The 26,648-nt window shown below is 39.2% G+C and overlaps 1 protein-coding gene across 3 annotated transcripts in view; it reads right to left on the bottom strand.

Moving 5' to 3' along the window:
* The window catches only part of LOC133635906 (protein FAM135B-like), a 185,947-nt gene that overhangs the window by 98,750 nt on the left and 60,549 nt on the right, over positions 1-26,648 (bottom strand). For all 3 annotated transcript variants that reach the window (XM_062029353.1, XM_062029354.1, XM_062029355.1), the window contains one exon: positions 4,352-4,494. In XM_062029353.1, coding sequence (XP_061885337.1) covers positions 4,352-4,494 — 143 coding nt within the window. The remainder of the gene's footprint in view (positions 1-4,351; positions 4,495-26,648) is intronic.

Raw genomic sequence — 26,648 nt, 5'->3', positions numbered from 1 at the left:
CATCTTTACTTGTGTGTGATGTCATGCGCGATACAAGCAGCCCTACAGCATCTTTACTTGTGTGTGATATCATGTGCGATACAAGCAGTCCTGCAGCGTCTTTACTTGTGTGTGATATCATGTGCGATACAAGCAGCCGTGCAGCATCTTTACTTGTGTGTGATGTCATGCGCGATACAAGCAGCCCTACAGCATCTTTACTTGTGTGTGATATCATGTGCGATACAAGCAGCCGTGCAGCGTCTTTACTTGTGTGTGATATCATGTGCGGTACAAGCAGCCGTGCAGCATCTTTACTTGTGTGTGATGTCATGCGCGATACAAGCAGCCCTACAGCATCTTTACTTGTGTGTGATATCATGTGCGATACAAGCAGCCCTGCAGCGTCCTTACTTGTGTGTGATATCATGTGCGTTACAAGCAGTCCTGCAGCGTGTTTACTTGTGTGTGATATCATGTGCGATACAAGCAGTCCTGCAGCGTCTTTACTTGGGTGTGATATCATGTGCGATACAAGCAGCCGTGCAGCGTCTTTACTTGTGTGTGATATCATGTGCGGTACAAGCAGCCGTGCAGCATCTTTACTTGTGTGTGATGTCATGCGCGATACAAGCAGCCCTACAGCATCTTTACTTGTGTGTGATATCATGTGCGATACAAGCAGCCCTGCAGCGTCTTTACTTGTGTGTGATATCATGTGCGGTACAAGCAGCCGCGCAGCATCTTTACTTGTGTGTGATATCATGTGCGGTACAAGCAGCCGTGCAGCATCTTTACTTGTGTGTGATGTCATGCGCGATACAAGCAGCCCTACAGCATCTTTACTTGTGTGTGATATCATGTGCGATACAAGCAGCCCTGCAGCGTCTTTACTTGTGTGTGATATCATGTGCGGTACAAGCAGCCGCGCAGCATCTTTACTTGTGTGTGATATCATGTGCGATACAAGCAGCCGTGCAGCGTCTTTACTTGTGTGTAATATCATGTGCGATACAAGCAGCCGTGCAGCGTCTTTACTTGTGTGTGATATCATGTGCGATACAAGCAGCCCTGCAGCGTCTTTACTTGTGTGTGATATCATGTGCGATACAAGCAGCCGTGCAGCGTCTTTACTTGTGTGTGATATCATGTGCGGTACAAGCAGCCGTGCAGCATCTTTACTTGTGTGTGATGTCATGCGCGATACAAGCAGCCCTACAGCATCTTTACTTGTGTGTGATATCATGTGCGATACAAGCAGCCGTGCAGCGTCTTTACTTGTGTGTGATATCATGTGCGGTACAAGCAGCCGTGCAGCATCTTTACTTGTGTGTGATGTCATGCGCGATACAAGCAGCCCTACAGCATCTTTACTTGTGTGTGATATCATGTGCGATACAAGCAGCCCTGCAGCGTCCTTACTTGTGTGTGATATCATGTGCGGTACAAGCAGCCGCGCAGCATCTTTACTTGTGTGTGATATCATGTGCGATACAAGCAGTCCTGCAGCGTGTTTACTTGTGTGTGATATCATGTGCGATACAAGCAGTACTGCAGCGTCTTTACTTGTGTGTGATATCATGTGCGATACAAGCAGCTGTGCAGCATCTTTACTTGTGTGTGATGTCATGCGCGATACAAGCAGCCCTACAGCATCTTTACTTGTGTGTGATATCATGTGCGATACAAGCAGCCGTGCAGCGTCTTTACTTGTGTGTGATATCATGTGCAGTACAAGCAGCCGTGCAGCATCTTTACTTGTGTGTGATGTCATGCGCGATACAAGCAGCCCTACAGCATCTTTACTTGTGTGTGATATCATGTGCGATACAAGCAGCCCTGCAGAGTCCTTACTTGTGTGTGATATCATGTGCGGTACAAGCAGCCGCGCAGCATCTTTACTTGTGTGTGATATCATGTGCGATACAAGCAGTCCTGCAGCGTCTTTACTTGTGTGTGATATCATGTGCGATACAAGCAGTCCTGCAGCGTCTTTACTTGTGTGTGATATCATGTGCGATACAAGCAGCCGTGCAGCGTCTTGTGTGTGATATCATGTGCGGTACAAGCAGCCGTGCAGCATCTTTACTTGTGTGTGATGTCATGCGCGATACAAGCAGCCCTACAGCATCTTTACTTGTGTGTGATATCATGTGCGATACAAGCAGCCCTGCAGCGTCTTTACTTGTGTGTGATATCATGTGCGGTACAAGCAGCCGCGCAGCATCTTTACTTGTGTGTGATATCATGTGCGGTACAAGCAGCCGTGCAGCATCTTTACTTGTGTGTGATGTCATGCGCGATACAAGCAGCCCTACAGCGTCTTTACTTGTGTGTGATATCATGTGCGGTACAAGCAGCCGCGCAGCATCTTTACTTGTGTGTGATATCATGTGCGATACAAGCAGCCGTGCAGCGTCTTTACTTGTGTGTAATATCATGTGCGATACAAGCAGCCGTGCAGCGTCTTTACTTGTGTGTGATATCATGTGCGATACAAGCAGCCGTGCAGCGTCTTTACTTGTGTGTAATATCATGTGCGATACAAGCAGCCGTGCAGCGTCTTTACTTGTGTGTGATATCATGTGCGATACAAGCAGCCCTGCAGCGTCTTTACTTGTGTGTGATATCATGTGCGATACAAGCAGCCCTGCAGCGTCTTTACTTGTGTGTGATGTCATGTGCGATACAAGCAGCCCTGCAGCGTCTTTACTTGTGTGTGATATCATGTGCGATACAAGCAGCCGTGCAGCGTCTTTACTTGTGTGTGATATCATGTGCGATACAAGCAGCCCTGCAGCATCTTTACTTGTGTGTGATATCATGTGCGATACAAGCAGTCCTGCAGCGTGTTTACTTGTGTGTGATATCATGTGCGATACAAGCAGTCCTGCAGTGTGTTTAGTTGTGCGTGATAACATTTGCGATACAAGCAGTCCTGCAGCGTGTTTAGTTGTGCGTGATAACATTTGCGATACAAGCAGTCCTGCAGCGTGTTTACTTGTGCGTGATAACATTTGCGATACAAGCAGTCCTGCAGCGTGTTTACTTGTGTGTGATATCATGTGCGATACAAGCAGTCCTGCAGCGTGTTTACTTGTGTGTGATATCATGTGCGATACAAGCAGCCCTGCAGCATCTTTACTTGTGTGTGATATCATGTGCGATACAAGCAGTCCTGCAGCGTGTTTACTTGTGTGTGATATCATGTGCGATACAAGCAGTCCTGCAGTGTGTTTAGTTGTGCGTGATAACATTTGCGATACAAGCAGTCCTGCAGCGTGTTTAGTTGTGCGTGATAACATTTGCGATACAAGCAGTCCTGCAGCGTGTTTACTTGTGCGTGATAACATTTGCGATACAAGCAGTCCTGCAGCATGTTTACTCGTGTGTGATATCATGTGCGATACAAGCAGCCCTGCAGCGTCTTTACTTGTGCGTGATAACATTTGCGATACAAGCAGTCCTGCAGCGTGTTTACTTGTGTGTGATATCATGTGCGATACAAGCAGTCCTGCAGCGTGTTTACTTGTGTGTGATATCATGTGCGATACAAGCAGTCCTGCAGCGTGTTTACTTGTGTATGATATCATGTGCGATACAAGCAGTCCTGCAGCGTGTTTACTTGTGTATGATATCATGTGCGATACAAGCAGTCCTGTGTTGCTTTTAATTTTTTGGGGCTCCAGCCAGTTTAGTTTTTTGGTCCAATATGGCTCTTTCAACGTTTTGGGTTGCCGACCCCTGTGCTAGGCTACAGGCTACTAGGAGCAATCAGCTACACAACAGCTAAGCACACGATAGCACACAAGCTAGACATACGTAATAATCATTTAGCAATAAAAAAACAGCACATTTGTCAATATAAACAAGTATTAAATAATTATAGTTGCATAATATTTACCCATACAAAGTCTCAAAGGCAGAAAGGTGTTAGAAAATATCCAGTAACAAATGTGTCTGCATCATTCAAATAACTGCGTCATGAGCTTGAGTTATTGTGACCTGTATACTGAAAAACAAATGACCTCTCCCCTTTAACTTAAAGACAGTTTATGTCCATTCCAGGCAGTTATGAATAAAAAGGGTAGTGCTTTTTCCTCACCTTGTTAGATTCACCTGATCAAACCTTTTCTAACATTCCACACCACAAAATAGTACAAGTATGTACTATGATTTGCGCTGATATCGTTTAATATTGGTAGGCTCCAAAATCGGTATGGGAACACTCCAAGTTCTGAACATTTCTCTTTGTCTTGTCGTGTTATTGACGGACTTTTGGCAAACACTGATGACGTCATCTTGTCATTGCGTAACATGAATGAAAGCAATAAAGGACACAAACAGGAAAATGTCACCCCGCATGACTCACCCTGTCTCCGTCCAATAGCAGGTGCACTTTGAAGACCACGCAGTCGTTCACCGTGATGTCCTCGTTTCTGTAGAGGATCTGAAATATCCGGCTGAACGCCGTGCCGTCGTAAACGCCCGGGGAGCTGAAGCTGCATCCGCCTCCTGTCGCCACAAACGCACAATTACTTGTACACTTTGCAGGTTAGATGCCAATATGGAGGATGGGAGAAGTTCATTACATGGATTAAACACACATTCCCTAGATCAGTGGTTCTCAAATGGGGGTACGCGTACCCCTGGGGGTACTTGAAGGTATGCCAAGGGGTACGTGAGATTTTTTTTAAATATTCTAAAAATAGCAACAATTCAAAAATCCTCTTTAAATATAAATAAAAACCTATCTTTTTTTCCAAATAGTTCAAGAAAGACCACTACAAATGAGCAATATTTTGCACTGTTATACAATTTAATACTTTAGAAACTGATTACATAGTGCTGTATTTTACTTCTTTATCTCTTTTTTTCAACCAAAAATGCTTTGCTCTGATTAGGGGGTACTTGAATTCAAACAATTTTCACAGGAAGTACATCACTGAAAAAAGGTTGAGAAGCACTGCCCTAGATGCTATAGTACATTCCAGAAGGTATTCTGGCCTGACAAGACCAAACATCACAACTGACTGCAGCTCGTAGTCTCTTTGGCAGCGTAACGTGGATTTGTTTGTTTGTGTCGATAAATACTCTCAACAGTCTAAGGAACCTGGGTGAAGATCTAAGAAGGAGACTCAAAGATCATTACTTCAAACAATTGAAGTGATGTTTCAAGTGAGTCAATTCAATGAGTTACAATACAGGACTTGCATTGAGAAGCTGTCTTTACGAAGGTAATCATTCATATTTTGCCATGAATTGATTCACGTGGACCCCCGACTTAAAAAAGTACTGTAATTTCCGGACTATAAGCCGCACCTGACTATAAGCCGCACCAGCTAAATTTAGGGGAAAATACAGATTGCTCCGTATATAAGCCGCACCCTTGTATAAGCCGCAGGGTTTTGATGTGTAATTAGCGTAGTATATAGGGGTTCCTGCTACCACGGAGGGGATTGTCGGGACAGAGATGACTGTTTGGGAACGCAAAGCGTCCCATTTATCAACAATAAATCTTTCAATCATTCAATCAAACTTTCACATCTTTGACATGGCGAACAGCATTCGTGCAGAGTACAAATAATACAACGCTGCAAAGTAATACAAAGTGCTCACCTGTACGTTATCAAAATAACCAGCCTACCGGTATATGAAAAGTCAGTCTTTAATCATTGTGTCATCGTCTTCCTCCTGCGTACTAAAACCACCCAAATCCTCTTCGTCTGTGTCGGAGAAGAACAGGCCGTAAATAAGCCGCACCCTTGTATAAGCCGCAGGGACCAGAACGGGAGGAAAAAGTAGCGGCTTATAGTCCGGAAATTACGGCAGTAAAACTTATTGGGGTGTTACCATTTAGTGGTCAATTGTACGAAATTTGTACTGTACTGTGCAATCTACCGTATTTTTCAAACTATAAGTCGCAGTTTTTTTCATAGTTTGGCCGGGGGTGCGACTTATACTCAGAAGCGACTTATGTGTGAAATGATTAACACATTAGCGTAAAATATCAAATAATATTATTCACGTAAGAGACTAGACGTATAAGATTTCATGGGATTTAGCGATTAGGAGTGACAGATTGTTTGGTAAACGTATAGCATGTTCTATATGTTATAGTTATTTGAATGACTCTTACCATAATATGTTACGTTAACATAGCAGTTGGTTATTTATGCCTCATATAACGTACACTTATTCAGCCTGTTGTTCACTATTCTTTACACATTTTAAATTGTCTATTCTTGCTGTTGGCTTTTATCAAATACATTTCCCCAAAAAATGCGACTTATACAGCAGTGCGACTTATATATGTTTTTTCTAGAGATGTCCGATAATATCGGTCTGCCGATATTATCGGCCGATAACTGCATTAAAATGTAATATCGGAAATTATCGGTATCGTTTTTTTTTTTTATCAGTATGTTGTTGTTTTTTTTTTTAATTAAATCCACATAAAAAACACAAGATACACTTACAATTAGTGCACCAAGCCAAAAAACCTCCCTCCCCCATTTACACTCATTCACACAAAAGGGTTGTTTCTTTCTGTTATTAATATTCTGCTTCCTACATTATATATCAATATATATCAATACAGTCTGCAAGGGATACAGTCCGTAAGCACACGCTGCTGCTCCACTAATAGTACTAACCTTTAACACTTCATTTTACTCATTTTCATTCATTACTAGTTTCTATGTAACTGTTTTTATATTGTTTTACTTTCTTTTTTATTCAAGAAAATGTTTTTAATTTATTTATCTTAACTTAGCTGCGGTTCACGGCCACAAGTGAGCAGAAATGGACAAAAGAAAGTCTAATAATATTGTGTAGATTCTTTAGTAACATGTTCTCAATTGCGCATGCTGAATGTTACATTTGATGAATTCAAACATTGTCGTGCAGCAATATGAAGCCATATTCATGTTGAAAAATGACACCACAATGACATTTTGGTTAACTATGGACAATGCGATTAATCACAATTACATTTTGGTTAACTATGGACAATGCGATTAATCACGATTACATTTTGGTTAACTATGGACAATGCGATTAATCACGATTACATTTTGGTTAACTATGGACAATGCGATTAATCACGATTACATTTTGGTTAACTATGGACAATGCGATTAATCACGATTACATTTTGGTTAACTATGGACAATGCGATTAATCACGATTACATTTTGGTTAACTATGGACAATGAGATTAATCACAATTACATTTTGGTTAACTATGGACAATGCGATTAATCACGATTACATTTTGGTTAACTATGGACAATGCGATTAATCACAATTACATTTTGGTTAACTATGGACAATGCGATTAATCACGATTACATTTTGGTTAACTATGGACAATGCGATTAATCACAATTACATTTTGGTTAACTATGGACAATGCGATTAATCACGATTACATTTTGGTTAACTATGGACAATGCGATTAATCACAATTACATTTTGGTTAACTATGGACAATGCGATTAATCACAATTACATTATGGTTAACTATGGACAATGCGATTAATCACGATTACATTTTGGTTAACTATGGACAATGCGATTAATCACGATTACATTTTGGTTAACTATGGACAATGCGATTAATCACGATTACATTTTGGTTAACTATGGACAATGCGATTAATCACGATTACATTTTGGTTAACTATGGACAATGCGATTAATCACGATTACATTTTGGTTAACTATGGACAATGCGATTAATCACGATTACATTAATATTTGAATTATTTGACACAATGCTAGAAAAAGAGTTCCTCGGTGTTGGCTCTTAAAAAAACAGCTTGCTCATTATCCAATGAAGTATTGTTGGCATTTGGAGGCAGAATTGACTTCCTTCTTGCACTCCTGATCAACACTTTTGCACTTCACAGTCAAACCACACAGCAGTTGCTTCCGTCACATTTTTGTTTCTTAACCTTTCGGAAACCTGGGACCTTTGTAGGTCTTCTTTGAAGGTGAGATCATGTAACAGAACCTCCATTTTAAAGGTTAGCGGGATGAAACATGGCCAAAGGAGTTGCAAAATAATTCATCTGAAAATTGTCACTCTCCGTTTTTTGCCAAGTTATTTTTAGCAGGAGCTATTGAGTACTTTGGAGTTCCCCAGGACCCTTTTGTCCCCCACTGGCTCCCTTTTAGAACGTCTATGTTTCCATAGACTGTAAACCTGCTATTTGTTCAGCCAAATGAATCCAAGCACTACCCTTTAACATTCTGAGGCTTTGAGTCTGCCAACAACTTACATGTTGTACAAAGCAGGTTGGTAGTGACATACCAGTTGTGTGGACGTGCTTACAAAGCAGGTTGGTAGTGACATACCAGTTGTGTGGACGTGCTTACAAAGCAGGTTGGTAGTGACATACCAGTTGTGTGGACGTGCTTACAAAGCAGGTTGGTAGTGACATACCAGTTGTGTGGACGTGCTTACAAAGATATTGTACTATTATTGCATAGTTTGTGTTTTTGCTATGAAAAAAATGTGATCTTTAAAAAAAAAAAATGTCCTAAAGACTTAAAAAAAAAACTATAAATGTTATATTGACGAATAGATCTGAAGTACACTATATTGCCAAAAGTATTTGGCCACCTGCCTTTACTCACATATGAACTTGAAGTGCCATCCCATGGAATTGTCCAAAATGTTTTGGTATCCTGGAGCATTCAAAGTTCCTTTCACTGGAACTAAGGGGCCAAGCCCAACTCCTGAAAAAAACCCCCACACCATAATTCCTCCTCCACTAAATGTCACACTCGGCACAATGCAGTCCGAAATGTAGCGTTCTCCTGGCAACCTCCAAACCCAGACTGCTCCATCAGATTGCCAGACGGAAAAGTGTGACTCATCAGTCCAGAGAAGGCGTCTCCACTGCTCTAGAGTCCAGTGGTGATGTCCTTTACACCACCGCATCCCACGCTTTGCATTGGCTTAGATGCAGCTGCTTGGCTATGGAAACCCATTCCATGAAGCTCTCTGCGTACTGTACGTGGGCTAATTGGAAGGTCATATGTGACCTGTGCTGGCAAAATGAGTCACAATGAGGACATTTTAAAAACGGAGTTATTGTTATTTCCACATTCTCCATCTAAAGACCTTCAAAATGATACATGGTTTGTTGGAATCGGACAGAAAATGACCGAGTTACATCCGATTGAAGTCGACCAAGTTTGAGGGTCCGTTTTGAGAAAAACCAGCTTAAAGTTGACTGTTCCAGAATAAGAATGTTCCAAAACAAAACTCCATAGCAAGCATACCTTAAAAGTCCTTGTAGCAACACCAAAATTGGTACAATTAAAGTCAAATCTCATGTCTAAAGGAAAAATATATATTCAACTCTATTGAAAACGGTTATGTACAAAAATGTCAACACTGTTATGTCACAGTTTTTTTGTTGACTGGTCAGTTTGTCAGCCGGTCAGCTGTCCGTAATATTCCTGACCAGCAGCACTTCGCCGACTGCAGTGAATTTAGCGCACTTGCAACCGCCTGTGTACCCTCTCCACCTTCTAAATCCATTACGGAATGTAAAACAGTCTAACTTATCCACAAAAATAATAATTCAATGTTCGAAAATCACCTTTTTTCACCAAATATTCCGCTGGAATTACTGTTGTTTTTCATCAGGGCGCTGCCATGATACCACAATGCACCGCGCTGGGTGATTCAACCAATGAGGGTACGACCGCTTAGCAACAAGACGGATTTGTTTACGTCGGGACAGCTTTAAAAACTCGAATTCTATTGGTTCAGAATGGCGTCATCGGGAATTCCATGCTCATTTTTAGAAAGTAGGTCAACTTGGCGTCACAATGATAGCAAATATGGCTAGGGGGATTCCCCCTTATTGCCGCGTTGAAAACACTGGATTTTCTCAAGGAATTTTAACACAGAGGACTAATTTCTGAAGACATACCTCGTACAAAACCTTCAAATAAAGGTGTTTTAAGATGTTTCCTTGCTATTTCCATGATTGGGATCGCTAGATTGTGGCTTTATGGACTCATTTTTGTGAAAATCTCAATTTCAACCAAGATAATTTGTTTTCACTTATTTGCCTGTAGCTCAAAATTAGCCTTTGTGTATTCCGACTCATTTTGCCAGCACGGGTCACATATGAAGTTTGGAGCTCTGCAGCAAGTGACTGTGCAGAAAGTCTTTGCACTATGCTGACCTCTCTGTCAGTTTACCTGGCCTACCACTTTGCACTATGCTGACCTCTCTGTCAGTTTACGTGGCCTACCACTTGCTGGCTGAGTTGCTGTTGTTCCCAAACTCTTCACTTTTCTAATAATAAAGTTGACTTTGGAATATTTAGGAGTGAGGAAACTTCACGACTGGATTTGTTGCAGAGGTGGCATCCTGTGACAGTTCCACGCCTGAAATCACTGAGAGCGGCCCATTCTTTCACAGAAACAGTCTCCATGCCTAAGTGCTTGATTTGATACACCAGGCCAAGTGATTAGGACACCTGATTCTCATCATTTGGATGGGTGGCCAAATACTTTTGGCAATATAGTGTATATCTAGAGATTTTAGCGTTTCTAAGTAAAAAAATACAATAAAATAAGACTTTTTTGTCGGCCATTGAGGGACACGGTATCACTGCTTGTGTTTCATGCTTCAGTTTCGTTGATCTCTAACTTGTCATGATGTGCTATTATGTTAGCATTCATTGTAAAAAGAGAAAACAGGCGTTCTCAAGCAGGAGAATGACAGAATCTGCATGTTTTAACAGCACATATAGTAAAAAGAAAGTATACCCTGCGGTCTTTTCACACACAAGCGTCCAGCTGCGAGGCCCCGAGAGGCTTCTCTAACTCCCCGCTGAGGCGCTGTGCCTGTCTGTCTAGTCGGCCCTTCTCCACGGGCTTCCTCCTGATATTGCAGCATCAAGCGGAACACCACGGCGGGGGTGAGAGCGTGACTGTTGGACGTGTGAAGGTGACTGCACAACCTTTGTGCAAGTGTGCTGACAAACCATCAGCGTTTGACTACTCTTAGACGTACGCGAGTAAAGTGCTGACACGCTCACAAAAAAGTGTTCAGCACTTTTGTCATGTGTGAAAATAGACTTTTAAACTAGATTTTCAGGGACGATACCGATACCGATTATTCGTATCAAGGAGGCCGATAAGCAATTCTTGTAATTGGAGCGGATATTAAAGGCCTACTGAAATGATTTTTTTTATTTAAACGGGAATAGCAGATCCATTCTATGTGTCATACTTGATCATTTCGCGATATTGCCATATTTTTGCTGAAAGGATTTAGTAGAGAAAATCGACGATAAAGTTCACAACTTTTGCTCGCTGATAAAAAAAAGCCTTGCGTGTATCGGAAGTAGCGTGACGTCACAGGAGCTAGTATTCCTCACAATTCCCCGTTGTTTACAATGCAGCGAGAGAGATTCGGACCGAGAAAGTGATGATTACCCCATTAATTTGAGCGAGGATGAAAGATTCGTAGATGAGGAACGTTACAGTGAAGGACTTGAGAGGCAGTGATGGACGTATCTTTTTTCACTCTGACCGTAACTTAGGTACAAGCTGGCTCATTGGATTCCACACTCTCCTTTTTCTATTGTAGATCACGGATTTGTATTTTAAACCACCTGGGATACTATATCCTCTTGAAAATGAGAGTCGAGAACGCGAAATGGACATTCAGTGCCTTTTATCTCCACGACAATACATCGGCGAAATGCTTTAGCTACGAGCTAACGTGATAGCATCGTGCTTTAACTGCATATAGAAACAAAATAAATAAACCCCTGACTGGAAGGATAGATAGAAAATCAACAATACTATTAAACCGTGGACATGTAAATACACGGTTAATGCTTTCCAGGCTGGCGAAGGTTAACAATGCTGTGCTAACGACGCCATTGAAGCTAACTTAGCAACTTAGCAACCGGACCGCACAGAGCTATGCTAAAAACATTAGCTCTCCACCTACGCCAGCCAGCCCTCATTTGCTCATCAACACCCGTGTTCACCTGCGTTCCAGCGATCGGCAGAAGGACGAAGGACTTCACCCGATGCGTTTGGCGGCCTGGAGACGTAGGAAGTCAAGGTGAGGTCGGCGGCTAGCGCAGCTAGCGCTCCAACAAAGTCCTCCTGGTTGTGTTGCTGTAGTCCGCTGCTAATACACCGATCCCACCTACAACTGTCTTCTTTGCAGCCTTCATTGTTCATTAAACAAATTGCAAAAGATGTCCAGAATACTGTGGAATTATGAAATGAAAACAGAGCTTTTTGTATAGGATTCTACGGGGTACCATAACTTCCGTTACTCGGACTTCGTCACGCGCATACATCATCATACCGCGACGTTTTAGCCGGATATTTCCCGGGAAATTTTAAATGTCACTTTATAAGTTAACCCGGCCGTATTGGCATGTGTTGCAATGTTAAGATTTCATCATTGATATATAAACTATCAGACTGCGTGGTCGCTAGTAGTGGCTTTCAGTAGGCCTTTAAACTAGATTTTCAGGGACGATACAGATACCGATTATTCGTATCAAGGAGGCCGATAAGCAATTCCTGTAATTGGAGCGGATATTAATTTGCAGTAAAACATGAATAGTTTATGTCAGTAAACAGCTGAACAAGACTTGAAGTGCTTTTTTGACATTATTTTTCAGGAAATGTGGGACAAGTAGCAGAACTAATGTGCTTCATTTACACCATGGGGATTTTACAAACACCTTTATTACACGTGTCTATGTCAAGAGGCGCATCAACATTTCCATTTCAAAATATGGGAAATCTCCTGGGAAAATTGGTCAAAAATAGGGGATGTTTCTACATCACAATAACTCGCCATCTTCTCAATTGTATACAATTATAAAGCCTGCATTGAAAAAACGAAACATTTCTCATGCAAGGCAAACAGGCTGATGAGCAGTGGTTATATCTACTTAACTAATTATTTTCATCTACTAAATAATGCTATTATGTGTATTGTATCTGCTAATGTAGTTCTGCTGTAGTTGTAAAAAAGAAAAAAAAGGCTGATACGAATTTTTTTAAAAAGCTGACACCGATATATTTCAAAATGCCAAATATTGGCTTCGATAATTAACACCTTGGTTTAACAACATCTTGAGGGTTTGAATGATTTTATTACAACTGAGGTCAAAAGTTTACCTGCACTCATAAAAGTAATTTTCATTTTGCATTCTCGATGATTTGAACAGTTTTCTTTCCAGGATGGAATATTAATACAAAGTACAAAGCAATGATTTTTAACAACCAGACGATTTTCTCAAAACAATCAACTTAAATCCTATAATAAATGGTAATAGTTCCAGAATGGCTTAACATTACAAGGGCAAGCCATGTTAGCAATCTTGATGATTTCACTTTGGCAGCATTTGTTAAGATTTGATATGTTTGATTGGATCGACCAACATTTTAGAACAATTGCAAAGTCCAAAGAACTTAGTTAAGATCAAAGAAAGATCATTCTTTTAGAGACATTTTTTAACAACTATCCAGATCATCATTCATAGATACTGCAAGATGAAACATGCAAAGTTTCTTACTTTTTGGAATATAATCCAAGTAAATAGTCAGGACAACATTCTGTAACGTTATTCTGAGACGTCCTTGACAAACCCTCTAAAAAAACCATGGTTGTGGTATTTGAAGTGAAAAAGATACAGGGTCTGATCTACTAAAGGTTTGCGTGTACTAAATATGTGCAAACTTCATAGCACGCAAAGTTGATCTACTAAAGGGGAACTGCACTTTTTTATTTTTCTTATCGTTCACAATCATTATGAAAGACATGACGGATGTACTTTTTTTAATGCATTCTAACTCGTAAATAAACGTAAATAAAACTCTGCTTATAGCGGAGACGTCCTCTTTGCTGCCCATAAAACCCAATAAATAAACATTCAAAAAGCGCCAACAATACTTCATTTACATTTGATGACTTGAGTATTAAGCAAGTATTAGTGATATTGTTATTATAAGTGCTAACGCAGACAAACTATTTAGCGCGGCACCTTGACCACCGGCTTGTGTGCCAATGTTGACTGCTTTCTCGTTTCCTTGCTCGTCAAACTTTATTGTACATCATAAATCCTGCCTCCCACCTGGATAGTAGAAGGATGAGGACACAGTCCAACATGTTGGTACACTTTGACAGCCAGTTTAGACCCCGAAATGGCGAGACCGACACAAAAAGACGCTTGGTTCCAGCCCCCTTTTCTTTGCGAGGATTATGAGTCATTCTTTATCTAAATGGGAATACATGAACATCCTTGCAGTCAGCATCCTAATGACAGCAGACATTGTACAGTAAGTGATGTTTTATGTTTGTTGGCTCTCATGAAGTCTGCAGTGAGTAGATATCAGCGATGCAGTTGAAACAAAGCGAACATCAATGATGCGTTTTTATATTTAATGCGCCACGTACACTTAAGATGATTAAAGTACATAAATATTAAATGTTATTATAAATGTGGCCATTAGTACATTACATATATATTTAAATCAGGGGGGGGGTGGGTCTGCAGATTGTGTGCTAAATGCTGTGAGCAAGGAGGCGATCACGCTGGAAGCTCTTCATTTATGCCTGGTTCACACCAACGGCGCTTGCCGCGCTTTCAATCGGCGAGCAAAGCGCCGTCATTATTGTCAATTTTTCCACGAATATCCCGATCTCCGAAGTAATGTTATGCTTTGATATGCTCTGATACGCTCTGATACCCTCTGATACGAATTAGTTGCCGCTTTGTTACCGTTCCTCACGCTTTGATAAGCTTTAAATCACGATTTGATACGTTTTATTACGCTTTATTGAACATTATTACGCTTTGATAAGATCCTGACGCTTTAAATCAGGCTCTGACACGATTATCAAGCTCTGTTGTGCATTGTTACACACAAAAAAAAAAAATGTGAAAAACTCAGTATACTGTTTTCCACACATTTTTATATTCATTTATTTTTCCACTTTCTCTTTTTTTTCCGTTATATTATGTTTTATATCTTCATTTGTATTATTTTTGTCATCATAATAAATATCTTTTATTTATTATGCTAGTTGAAAATAATCAAAGGCAATTATCCACACATTTTTTTATATTCATTTCTTTTTTCAATTTCTCTTTTTTTCCGTTATATTATGTTTTATATCTTCATTTCTATTATTTTTGTCATCTTAATAAATATCTATCTTTTATTTATTATGCTAGTTGAAAATATTCAAAGGCAATTATCCACACATTTCTTATATCCATTTCTTTTTTCAATTTCTCTTTTTTTTCCGTTATATTATGTTTTATATCTTCATTTCTTTTATTTTTGTCATCTTAATAAATATCTATCTTTCATGCTAGTTGAAAATATTAAAAGGCATTTGTTTTATCCACCCATTTTTTATATTCATTTATTTTTTCAATTTCTCTTTTTTTCCCGTTATATTATGTTTTATATCTTCATTTCTTTAATTTTTGTCATCTTAATAAATGTCTATCTTTCATTTCTTATGCTAGTTGAAATTAATTAAAGGCATTTCTTTTATAAAACGTAACATATTGTCTTTATTATTAACATTTTCATACAGTAATGTCAAACTGCAACATCAAACAGTAAACTCTAAAGAAGTACAGAAACAATGATCATCGTATAAAAAAGGCAATGATGCAAAAGAGAATGGATTTGTAATCCTGTGTTGGTTTTACATAAAAGTTTCAATGTCACTAGTCAATATCACAGTCACTTCCTATTTGTAGGGGTCCGCGCTTTGAACCAAGATCTGTTAAGATTTCCTACGCTTTTAGTCAAGTTTTGCTGAGCTTTGTCATGCTTTGATACGCTCTCTGCGTTTTATTCCATTCTTGACAGAGCGCAGAATTTTTTTAAACCGTTTAAAAATTTTTGGCGAACTTGCCACAAGCTTTCCCACCATCCATTAGGACCCTCACGCTTTAATCAGGCTTTGTTACGCTATAACGCCGCTTTGCGTGCCGCTTTAAAGCGCCGTCAAAGCGCCGTTGGTGTGAACCTAGCATTAGCTCTTTGAAAATCATTCCATTAAAAGTACCATTTCTATCTGCTCTAAAAAGAACAACATTATACAAACTACAATGTTGCTAAGAGTAAGATTCCAATATACTAGTTTTTGATTAAATAAAAGAAAAACTTGTTTTGAATTATCTCTGTCAAAATTGTCCAAAAATGGTAAATCGAATTTTGTGAAAAAAAACTGATATCTTATTTTTATTTGAACCCTATTTCAGGGTGCCCAAACTTTTTCCACTGAGGGCCACAGACGGACAAACTAAAGTATGTGGCGGCCATTTTGCTATATTACAGCATTATTTTATTTCCAAATAACGACAAAATGTAATTTCTGCAGAACTTTTGTGTGAACGCTGAAGAGCCAAAGTAGAACTAAAATGCTCACAGTGAGCACTCAATGTTGATGATCCCAATGTTAGAGACCATTTGCATGCAATGTGCAATACTACATTTTTGTTTACAGAAGTATTTATTCAAGCAGAAGTATTTAGTTCTTGGAAAATCCTTCCATTAAAAGTATAATTTATATCTGCTCTAAAAAGAACATCATAAAAATTAGAATTTTGCTAAGAGTAAGATTTTATTATACTAGTTTTTAATCAAATAAAAGAAAAACTTGTTTCGAATTATCTCCGTCATTTGTATTCAATGTTTTCTTTAAAAAGTAAAGAAAGAAAATTGTCCAAAAATCTAATTTTGTGAAAAAAACTTATATTTTATTTTTATTTGGACCCTATTTCAGTGTGGCCAAACTTTTTCCACTGAGGGCCACAGACGGACAAATTAAAGGATGTGGCGGCCATTTTGCTATATTACAGCATTATTTTATTTCCAAATAACGACAAAATGTAATTTCTGCAGAACTTTTGTGTGAACGCTGAAGAGCCAAAGTAGAACTAAAATGCTCACAGTTAGCACTCAATGTTGATGATCTCAATGTTAGAGACCATTTGCATGCAATGTGCCATACTACATTTTTGTTTACAGAAGTATTTATTCAATCATTCCATTAAAAGTATCATTTATATCTGCTCTAAAAAGAACAACATTATAAAAACTTGAATTTTGCTAAGAGTAAGATTTCAATATACCGTATTTTAGCGGATTATAAATTGCAGTTTTTTTTCATAGTTTGGCCGGGGGTGTGATTTATACTCCGGAGTGACTTATGTGTGAAATGATTAACACATTAGCGTAAAATATCAAATAATATTATTGATCTCATTCACGTAAGAGACGAGGCGAATGTCAGCAATCGTCACTCACACGTCAACCAATAAAAATTTGGCGGGGGCGGGTCATGGCAGAAGTGCATTGTGGGTCATGGGATGCTACCTGCTACTATGTCCGTAGCTATAAAAATGGATCATTTCAACATTTGCGGTAACTTATAAAAACTGAGAAGGGCTGAACTAAAATGGCAGCGAAAAGGAAATCATATACTGCAGATTACAAGCTGGACGTAGTGAAATATGCAGCAGAAAACGGCAAGAGGAAGCGACGCCAACTCTGCCAACTCCAAAGGTATACCTTTGGAGTTGGCAGAGTTGTTTAGAAGCGACACCGAGGAAGAAGATTTCATGGGATTTAGCGATTAGGAGTGACAGATTGTTTGGTAAACGTATAGCATGTTCTATATGTTATAGTTAATTGAATGACTCTTACCATAATATGTTACGTTAACATACCAGTTGGTTATTTATGCCTCATATAACGTACACTTATTCAGCCTGTTGTTCACTGTTCTTTAGACATTTTAAATTTACTTTCAAATGTCTATTCTTGGTGTTGGCTTTTATCAAATACATTTCCCCAAAAAATGCGACTTATACTCCAGTGCGACGTATATATACACTACCGTTCAAAAGTTTGGGGTCACATTAAAATGTCCTTATTTTTCAATGAAGATAACTTTAAACTAGTCTTAACTTTACAGAAATACACTCTATACATTGCTAATGTGGTAAATGACTATTCTAGCTGCAAATGTCTGCTTTTTGGTGCAATATCTACATAGGTGTATAGAGGCCCATTTCCAGAAACTATCACTCCAGTGTTCTAATGGTACAATGTGTTTGCTCATTGGCTCAGAAGGCTAATTGATGATTAGAAAACCCTTGTGCAATCATGTTCACACATCTGAAAACACTTTAGCTCGTTACAGAAGCTACAAAACTGACCTTCCTTTGAGCAGATTGAGTTTCTGGAGCATCACATTTGTGGGGTCAATTAAACGCTCAAAATGGCCAGAAAAAGAGAACTTTCATCTGAAACTCGACAGTCTATTCTTCTTCTTAGAAATGAAGGCTATTCCACTAAATTGTTTGCGTGACCCCAAACTTTTGAACGGTAGTGTATGTATGTTTTTTTCCTTCTTTATTATGCATTTTCGGCCGGTGCGACTTATACTCCGAAGCGATTTATCAATCCGAAAAATACGGTACTAGTTTTTGATCAAATAAAAGAAAAATGAGTTTCGAATTATCTCCATCATTTGTATTCAATGTTTTCTTTAAAAAGTAAAGGAAAAAAATTGTCCAAAAATGTAATTGAGTGAACAAATCTGAGATGTTATTGCCCAGGCCATGCAAATATAAATGTCACGGTCCGTGTAGAAGTTCATTTAAAAGTGCACGAGTGAAACTCAAATCTTGCTCTCCATTATTTTTAAAAGCCCCCTGGTGAGTGGTTGTGAGCAGGCCCGAGCACTAATGAACGCCCGAGGAGCTCTTAAACACATGTTGAAAGTAATGAAGACTATCATGACAGCATACTGTACAACTTGCTGATATTAATAGTATGCATGCTTGCAACACGTGCACACATCAAAAGATTATTGCATCATGGGACGCTTCCGTCTGTACGTGTTTTTTGGGGGCATTATCACATCCTGCACTTTAAAACTTGCTGAAATGCCCTTAAGCTTCAGTCCCAGCCATAATCTGCTTACAGCCGCTGGTACTCTACATGTGCTGTGTGTTCTCCTCTCCCTGTGCTAGCCCATCAATAAAACCCACTAAACTCGCAGCGTACAATTGCTCTTCATGAAAGTATGACATTCTGCCTTGAAAATCATTACGTTATTGCGAGTCAATGGCCATCGTTAAATGCTCGACTGGAGTGTTTGCCACAATCCGTCACGCACACACCGAGCCATTCGTCTGGGCCAAAGGAATAAAATGTCAAGCATGCACTTTGGTCGCAGTAAGGGATTATTTCCTGTTGCTGTGTACGCTAAATGTGCTTTTCTCCTCTCGCCGGCTGGCTGTCAGGATGCCTCGTGCACGACCTTGTGGAAGGAGCTGCATAGCGGGGGAGGGGCTTATGATCTGAATATGGATATGGATGTTTGATGCAGATTTCCTTTCGGCACTTTCCCAAATGAAACGCAGTGACTGAATGTATAACCCCTTTACATTATGGCTGATGTGAGGCATATTTCAAGCCTACTTCAGGGTGCCCAAACTTTTTTCCACTGAGGGCCACAGACGGACAAATTAAAGGATGTGGGGGCCATTTTGCTAGATTACACCTTCAAAACACGCAGAATATACAGATTGTTTTCCAAATAACTACAAAATGTAATTTCAGCAGAACTTTTGCGTGAATGCTGAAGAGCCAAAGTAGAACTCAAATGCTAACAGTTAGCACGCCGGCCAGATAGCGTCAAGTAACAAGAATTATGAGCACAATGAGCTAAAAAAAAGTTATCATGTTAAGAGTACTATGCTAACAATAGCATGCTTGCAGTGAGCATTACGGACTTACCAAAATGTATGACACTGCAGTGTACACCTGCTATATTAGCTACATGCTAAAGTGCTAATGTATGACACTGCAGTGTACACCTGCTATATTAGCTACATGCTAAAGTGCAAATGTATGACACTGCAGTGTACACCTGCTACATTAGCTACATGCTAAAGTGCTAATGTATGACACTGCAGTGTACACCTGCTATATTAGCTACATGCTAAAGTGCTAATGTATGACACTGCAGTGTACACCTGCTATATTAGCTACATGCTAAAGTGCAAATGTATGACACTGCAGTGTACACCTGTTATATTAGCTACATGCTAAAGTGCTAATGTATGACACTGCAGTGTACACCTGCTATATTAGCTACATGCTAAAGTGCTAATGTATGACACTGCAGTGTACACCTGCTATATTAGCTACATGCTAAAGTGCTAATGTATGACACTGCAGTGTACACCTGCTATATTAGCTACATGCTAAAGTGCTAATGTATGACACTGCAGTGTACACCTGCTATATTAGCTACATGCTAAAGTGCAAATGTATGACACTGCAGTGTACACCTGCTACATTAGCTACATGCTAAAGTGCTAATGTATGACACTGCAGTGTACACCTGCTATATTAGCTACATGCTAAAGTGCAAATGTATGACACTGCAGTGTACATCTGCTATATTAGCTACATGCTAAAGTGCTAATGTATGACACTGCAGTGTACACCTGCTATATTAGCTACATGCTAAAGTGCAAATGTATGACACTGCAGTGTACACCTGCTACATTAGCTACATGCTAAAGTGCAAATGTATGACACTGCAGTGTACACCTGCTATATTAGCTACATGCTAAAGTGCAAATGTATGACACTGCAGTGTACACCTGCTATATTAGCTACATGCAAAAGTGCTAATGTATGACACTGCAGTGTACACCTGTTATATTAGCTACATGCTAAAGTGCTAATGTATGACACTGCAGTGTACACCTGCTATATTAGCTACATGCTAAAGTGCAAATGTATGACACTGCAGTGTACACCTGCTATATTAGCTACATGCTAAAGTGCAAATGTATGACACTGCAGTGTACACCTGCTATATTAGCTACATGCAAAAGTGCTAATGTATGACACTGCAGTGTACACCTGCTATATTAGCTTCATGCTAAAGTGCTAACTGTAACATGCGTCAAGTACCAAAATATGACTGAGGTGTATACCTACAAAACTAGCCATAAAAAAACTATGCTAATAATAGAATGCTAACGATTGTGTCGCGGACCGTGCAAAAATAAGCTACAGGCTGCAAATGGACACGCCTACCTTAATCACACGTATGTTTTGTTGAACATTTTAGTCTTCTAGCACAGTGTTTTTCAACCACTGTGCCGCGGTGTGCCGTGAGATACAGTCTGGTGTGCCGTGGGAGATTATCTAATGTCACCTATTTGGGTTAAAAATATTTTTTGCAAAGCAGTAATTATAGTCTGCAAATGATGTGTTGTTGTTGAGTGTCGGTGCTGTCTAGAGCTCGGCAGAGTAACCGTGTAATACTCTTCCATATCAGTAGGTGGCAGCTTTGTAGATGTCGAAAACAGCGGGAGGCAGGGTGCAGGTAAAAAGGTATCTAATGCTTAAACCAAAAATAAACAAAAGGTGAGTGCCCCTAAGAAAAGGCATTAAAGCTTAGGGAAGGCTATGCAGAACTAAACTAAAACTGAACTGGCTACAAAGTAAACAAAAACACAATGCTGGACGACAGCAAAGACTTACTGTGGAGCAAAGACGGCGTCCACAAAGTACATCCCAACATGACATGACGATCAACAATGTCCCCACAAAGAAGGATAAAAACAACTGAAATATTCTGGATTGCTAAAACAAAGTAGATGCGGGAAATATCACTCAAAGGAAGACATGAAACTGCTACTGGAAAATACAAAAAAAATAGGTGCGCAAGACAAGAAGTAAAACACTACACGCAGGAAAACAGCAAAAAATACAAAATAGGTCAGGGTGTGATGTGACAGGTGGTGACAGTACACCTACTTTGAGACAAGACCTATATTGATGCATGCTTGGTTATGCTTTAAAGTCATATCCAACAATTGCGAAAACGACTTTTTACTGTCAACTGAGTTTCGTTTTTTAGTGATTTCTGTTGGGGGTGTGCCTCCGCAAAAATGTGCCTTGGCTCAAAAAAGATTGAAAAACACTGCTTTAAGCAACAACAACATCCTAAACTACAAATATAGCAATTTAAGACTAACTAAATTGTTCTGAGGGTGATATTTTCAGAAAGCAAAGGACCATAGATGTAGGCTACCTCCACATTTTTACTTCAAAACATGCTTATAACAATGATAAATAAAGCCATAAATTAAACACCACGCAAAGATCTGCTATGCTACAATATCTCTGCTGTTAACAGCTTTAGTCAAAGATCCTTTAGATTAGTGGTTCTTAACTGGTGGATTGGGACCCAAAGTGGGTCACAGACCCCTCCCTCCCTGGTGTTGTAAACGCATCAGGCCTGCATCTGAAGAATGTTCCAGTCTATCATGGTGGCAAGTAAATGACACTAGTCTTCATTTTTGGAGATGTGGTCACATTGTTGTGTCCTCTACTGTACATGTCGAGCATCCCAGCCAGAACTGACAGACTCAGGAACACTTTTTTCCTTCAATTTATTTGTTTTCATTTTTCCTAAACATATTTATTAGGTATGTCAAAGTTAATGGTTTAAGCCGAGGGTCTGCAACCCGTGGCTCTTTAGTGTCGCCCTCGTGGCTCCCTGGAGCTTTTTCAAAAATATATAAAAATGGTAAAGGGAGGTGGAAAAACAAATATTTTTTAAATGACACACACAAGTAATTTACTGCGAGTAATCACAGTTGTGTGATTAATCTGAAAAAAAATGTGTTTAATATACACTAGCGTTCAAAAGTTTGGGGTCACATGTAAATGTCCTTATTTTTGAAGGAAAAGCACTGTACTTTTCAATGAAGATAACTTTAAACTAGTCTTAACTTTACAGAAATACACTCTATACATTGCTAATGTGCTAAATGACTATTCTAGCTGCAAATGTCTGCTTTTTGGTGCAATATCTACATAGGTGTATAGAGGCCCATTTCCAGCAACTATCACTCCAGTGTTCTAATGGTACAATGTGTTTGCTCATTGGCTCAGAAGGCTAATTGATGATTAGAAAACCCTTGTGCAATCATGTTCACACATCTGAAAACACTTTAGCTCCTTACAGAAGCTACAAAACTGACCTTCCTTTGAGCAGATTGAGTTTCTGGAGCATCACATTTGTGGGCTCAATTAAACGCTCAAAATGGCCAGAAAAAGAGAACTTTCATCTGAAACTCCACAGTCTATTCTTGTTCTTAGAAATGAAGGCTATTCCACTAAATTGTTTGGGTGACCCCAAACTTTTGAACGGTAGTGTACAGCTAATTGCAACTTTTCCATATTTTGTCACAATAAAACCACAAAAATATATATTCTATTGGAATCTTACGTGAAGGACCAAAACAGTAATATACACTTGAATAAAAACATACATGATTCAAAACATTGTTTCCAAATAAAAAAAGCATTCTTAAAGTAATCTTACTTATCTCATCATATGAAATATGACTTACTTCACCAATTATTATTATTAAATTCTTACTATTATTTATTTATTTATTTTTATTGTGATTACTTATGGAGTTTATTGTGAAAAAATTGTGAACAGGAAGTGAACAAAAAGTTTTGCAACTGTTATGTAAAGAAAAGGGGTAGGATTAAATAAGCTCTGCTTCTTCCTACTCCTTTTCGAACATGTTGAAAAGAAACTGGAAATTGTGATGTATCATGTTGTATGCTTGCATGTCCGAAATAAACTCAAACTCAAACTCAAACTCAAAAAAAACTCAAAGTGCGGTGTGCAAAAGTGTTCAGTCCCCTTTCAGTGCAACCGATTGGCTGAAGATTGCTAGTAACCAAATACTGTCCACCCGTGTGTAATCTCATCTCAGGAACAATCCAGCTGTTCTGTAACACTGCCTCAGAGGTTGGTTAAGAAGTCAGGAACTCCAAGGAACACACCAGACAGGTTAAAGTTGTGGATCAGATTAAAGCAGACTTAGGCTATAAGATTTCCCAAGCTTTGAACATTTCACAAAAGCACTGTTCAATTAATTCATCATCCGGAGACAGAAAGTGTATGGAACAACTGTAAAACTATCAAAAAAGGCCGTCCATTGCAAAGTTACAAGGAGAGCACTGACCAGTGATGCAGCCAAAAGGCCAAAGGTGACTCTGGACCAACTGCAAAGATCCACAGCTCAGGTGGAGGAATCTGTCCACAGGACAACTATTAGTCGTGCTCTGCACAATTGTGGTCTTTATGGAATAGTGACAAGAAGAGAGCCATTGTTCAAAGAAAACCACAATAAGTTTGACATAAACCATGTTGACAACACTTGGAAAGGGGTTCTTTGTTCAGACCAGACCAAAACTGAGCTTTTTAGGCTAAATGCAAAACGCTATGTGAAGTAACGCTGCACACACTGTTCCCATGGTGGCAGCATCATGATCTGGGGGTGCTGCTCTTCAACAGGGATGGAGCCAAATACAGAACAATCCTGGAAGAAAAGCTGTTGGAGTCTGCCAAAGATGTATGACTGTGGCAGAGCTTCACCTTCCAGCAGGACAACAACATAAAGCCTGGGCTACGATGGAATGGTTTAAAACAAAACATATTCTTTTGTTATAATGGCCCAGTCAAAGTCCAGACCTAAATCCAATCGAAAAGATCTGAAAACGGCCTTTCACAAACGCTCCACACCTAATCTGACTGAGCTTGAGCTGTTTAGCAAAGAACATTTCAGTCACTAGTTGTGCAAAGCTGCTGGACACAAAAGGTGCTTCCACCAAGTATTGACTCAAAGTGGCTGAATACTTTTGCACAAGAAATCATGTAGCATTTCTTTTTACTTCACCGTTGTATACCACTTGGTGTTGGTCTTTCACATAACATGCAAATAAAATACATTTATGTTTGTGATGTGACAAAATGAATACAAAAGTTGAAGGGCTATAAATACTATTGTAGATATAGTTAGGGATGATACTCGAAACCGGTTTTCCCGGTTGTTCGATAAGAAAAGAACCGAGTCCTCGGACTCGAATCCCTTTTTGAGAACCGGTACCCGTTATCGAGACCACTATAGTAAAGAAAAAGAGTTGGTTCTTTATTCGAATCCCTCGGAACGAATCCCGTCCCGACCAGAAATGCCCCGCGAGACATCACAAGAAATGACGTCACGTAGCTCAGTCATTAGGCGCAGATAGCGAAAGCAGGAAAAAAATGGACGGGAAAAAGCGCTCCAAGGTGTAATAAAGTTCAAAACAAAAGCTATCATCCAATGAATAACTTTACTGAAAGATCTCAGCAGGGTACAAACACATGACCAACACTTTTACCACCCACCGGAAACATAGCAACCATGCTAGCAACGCACCTCCTTTACGGCAGCTGTCACAACCTTCTTAAAACAACCGCAGCACATACATATATATACAACACTGCAGCACATACATATATATACAACACCGCAGCACATACATATATATACAACATATATGACACCGCAGCACATACATATATATACAACATATATGACACCGCAGCACATACATATATATACAACACTGCAGCACATACATATATATACAACACCGCAGCACATACATATATATACAACATATATGACACCGCAGCACATACATATATATACAACATATATGACACCGCAGCACATACATATATATACAACATATATGACACCGCAGCACATACATATATATACAACACTGCAGCACATACATATATATACAACATATATGACACCGCAGCACATACATATATATACAACATATATGACACCGCAGCACATACATATATATACAACATATATGACACCGCAGCACATACATATATATACAACATATATGACACCGCAGCACATACATATATATATACAACATATATGACACCGCAGCACATACATATATATACAACACTGCAGCACATACATATATATACAACATATATGACACCGCAGCACATACATATATATACAACATATATGACACCGCAGCACATACATATATATACAACACTGCAGCACATACATATATATACAACATATATGACACCGCAGCACATACATATATATACAACATATATGACACCGCAGCACATACATATATATACAACATATATGACACTGCAGCACATACATATATATACAACACTGCAGCACATACATATATATACAACATATATGACACCGCAGCACATACATATATATACAACATATATGACACCGCAGCACATACATATATATACAACATATATGACACCGCAGCACATACATATATATACAACATATATGACATGATATCCCTTTTTTAACTTTTGTTTTTCTTTCCTTGTAAACGTTACAAAATCACACTTTATATGTGTTGTCTGTCTAATTATAAATAATGCAGACGAGGCGTGTTGGCTGAGTTCTTGACGTTTACTTTCACGGGTGACGACATGCAACAACACTTTTCGGGGCTACCGCGCATGCTCGTCACTCCCGTTGCATGCTGGGTAGTGTAGTTGTTATTTTCCCTAGCTCATAACATCTTTCCCCCTATAAAGAAATAATGTTTGTGTATTATAGTGTATTTCTTTTTTTAGCTTTGACTTTTCATTTTTTAGCATTGTATCCACATTTGCAAACAACTTTTCTCTTCATAGAATGTTCTTTCAATAAAGA

The sequence above is a fragment of the Entelurus aequoreus genome, linkage group LG20 (assembly GCF_033978785.1).
Source record: "Entelurus aequoreus isolate RoL-2023_Sb linkage group LG20, RoL_Eaeq_v1.1, whole genome shotgun sequence".
Lineage (NCBI taxonomy): Eukaryota > Metazoa > Chordata > Actinopteri > Syngnathiformes > Syngnathidae > Entelurus > Entelurus aequoreus.
This window is presented reverse-complemented; position numbering and strand designations above follow the sequence as displayed.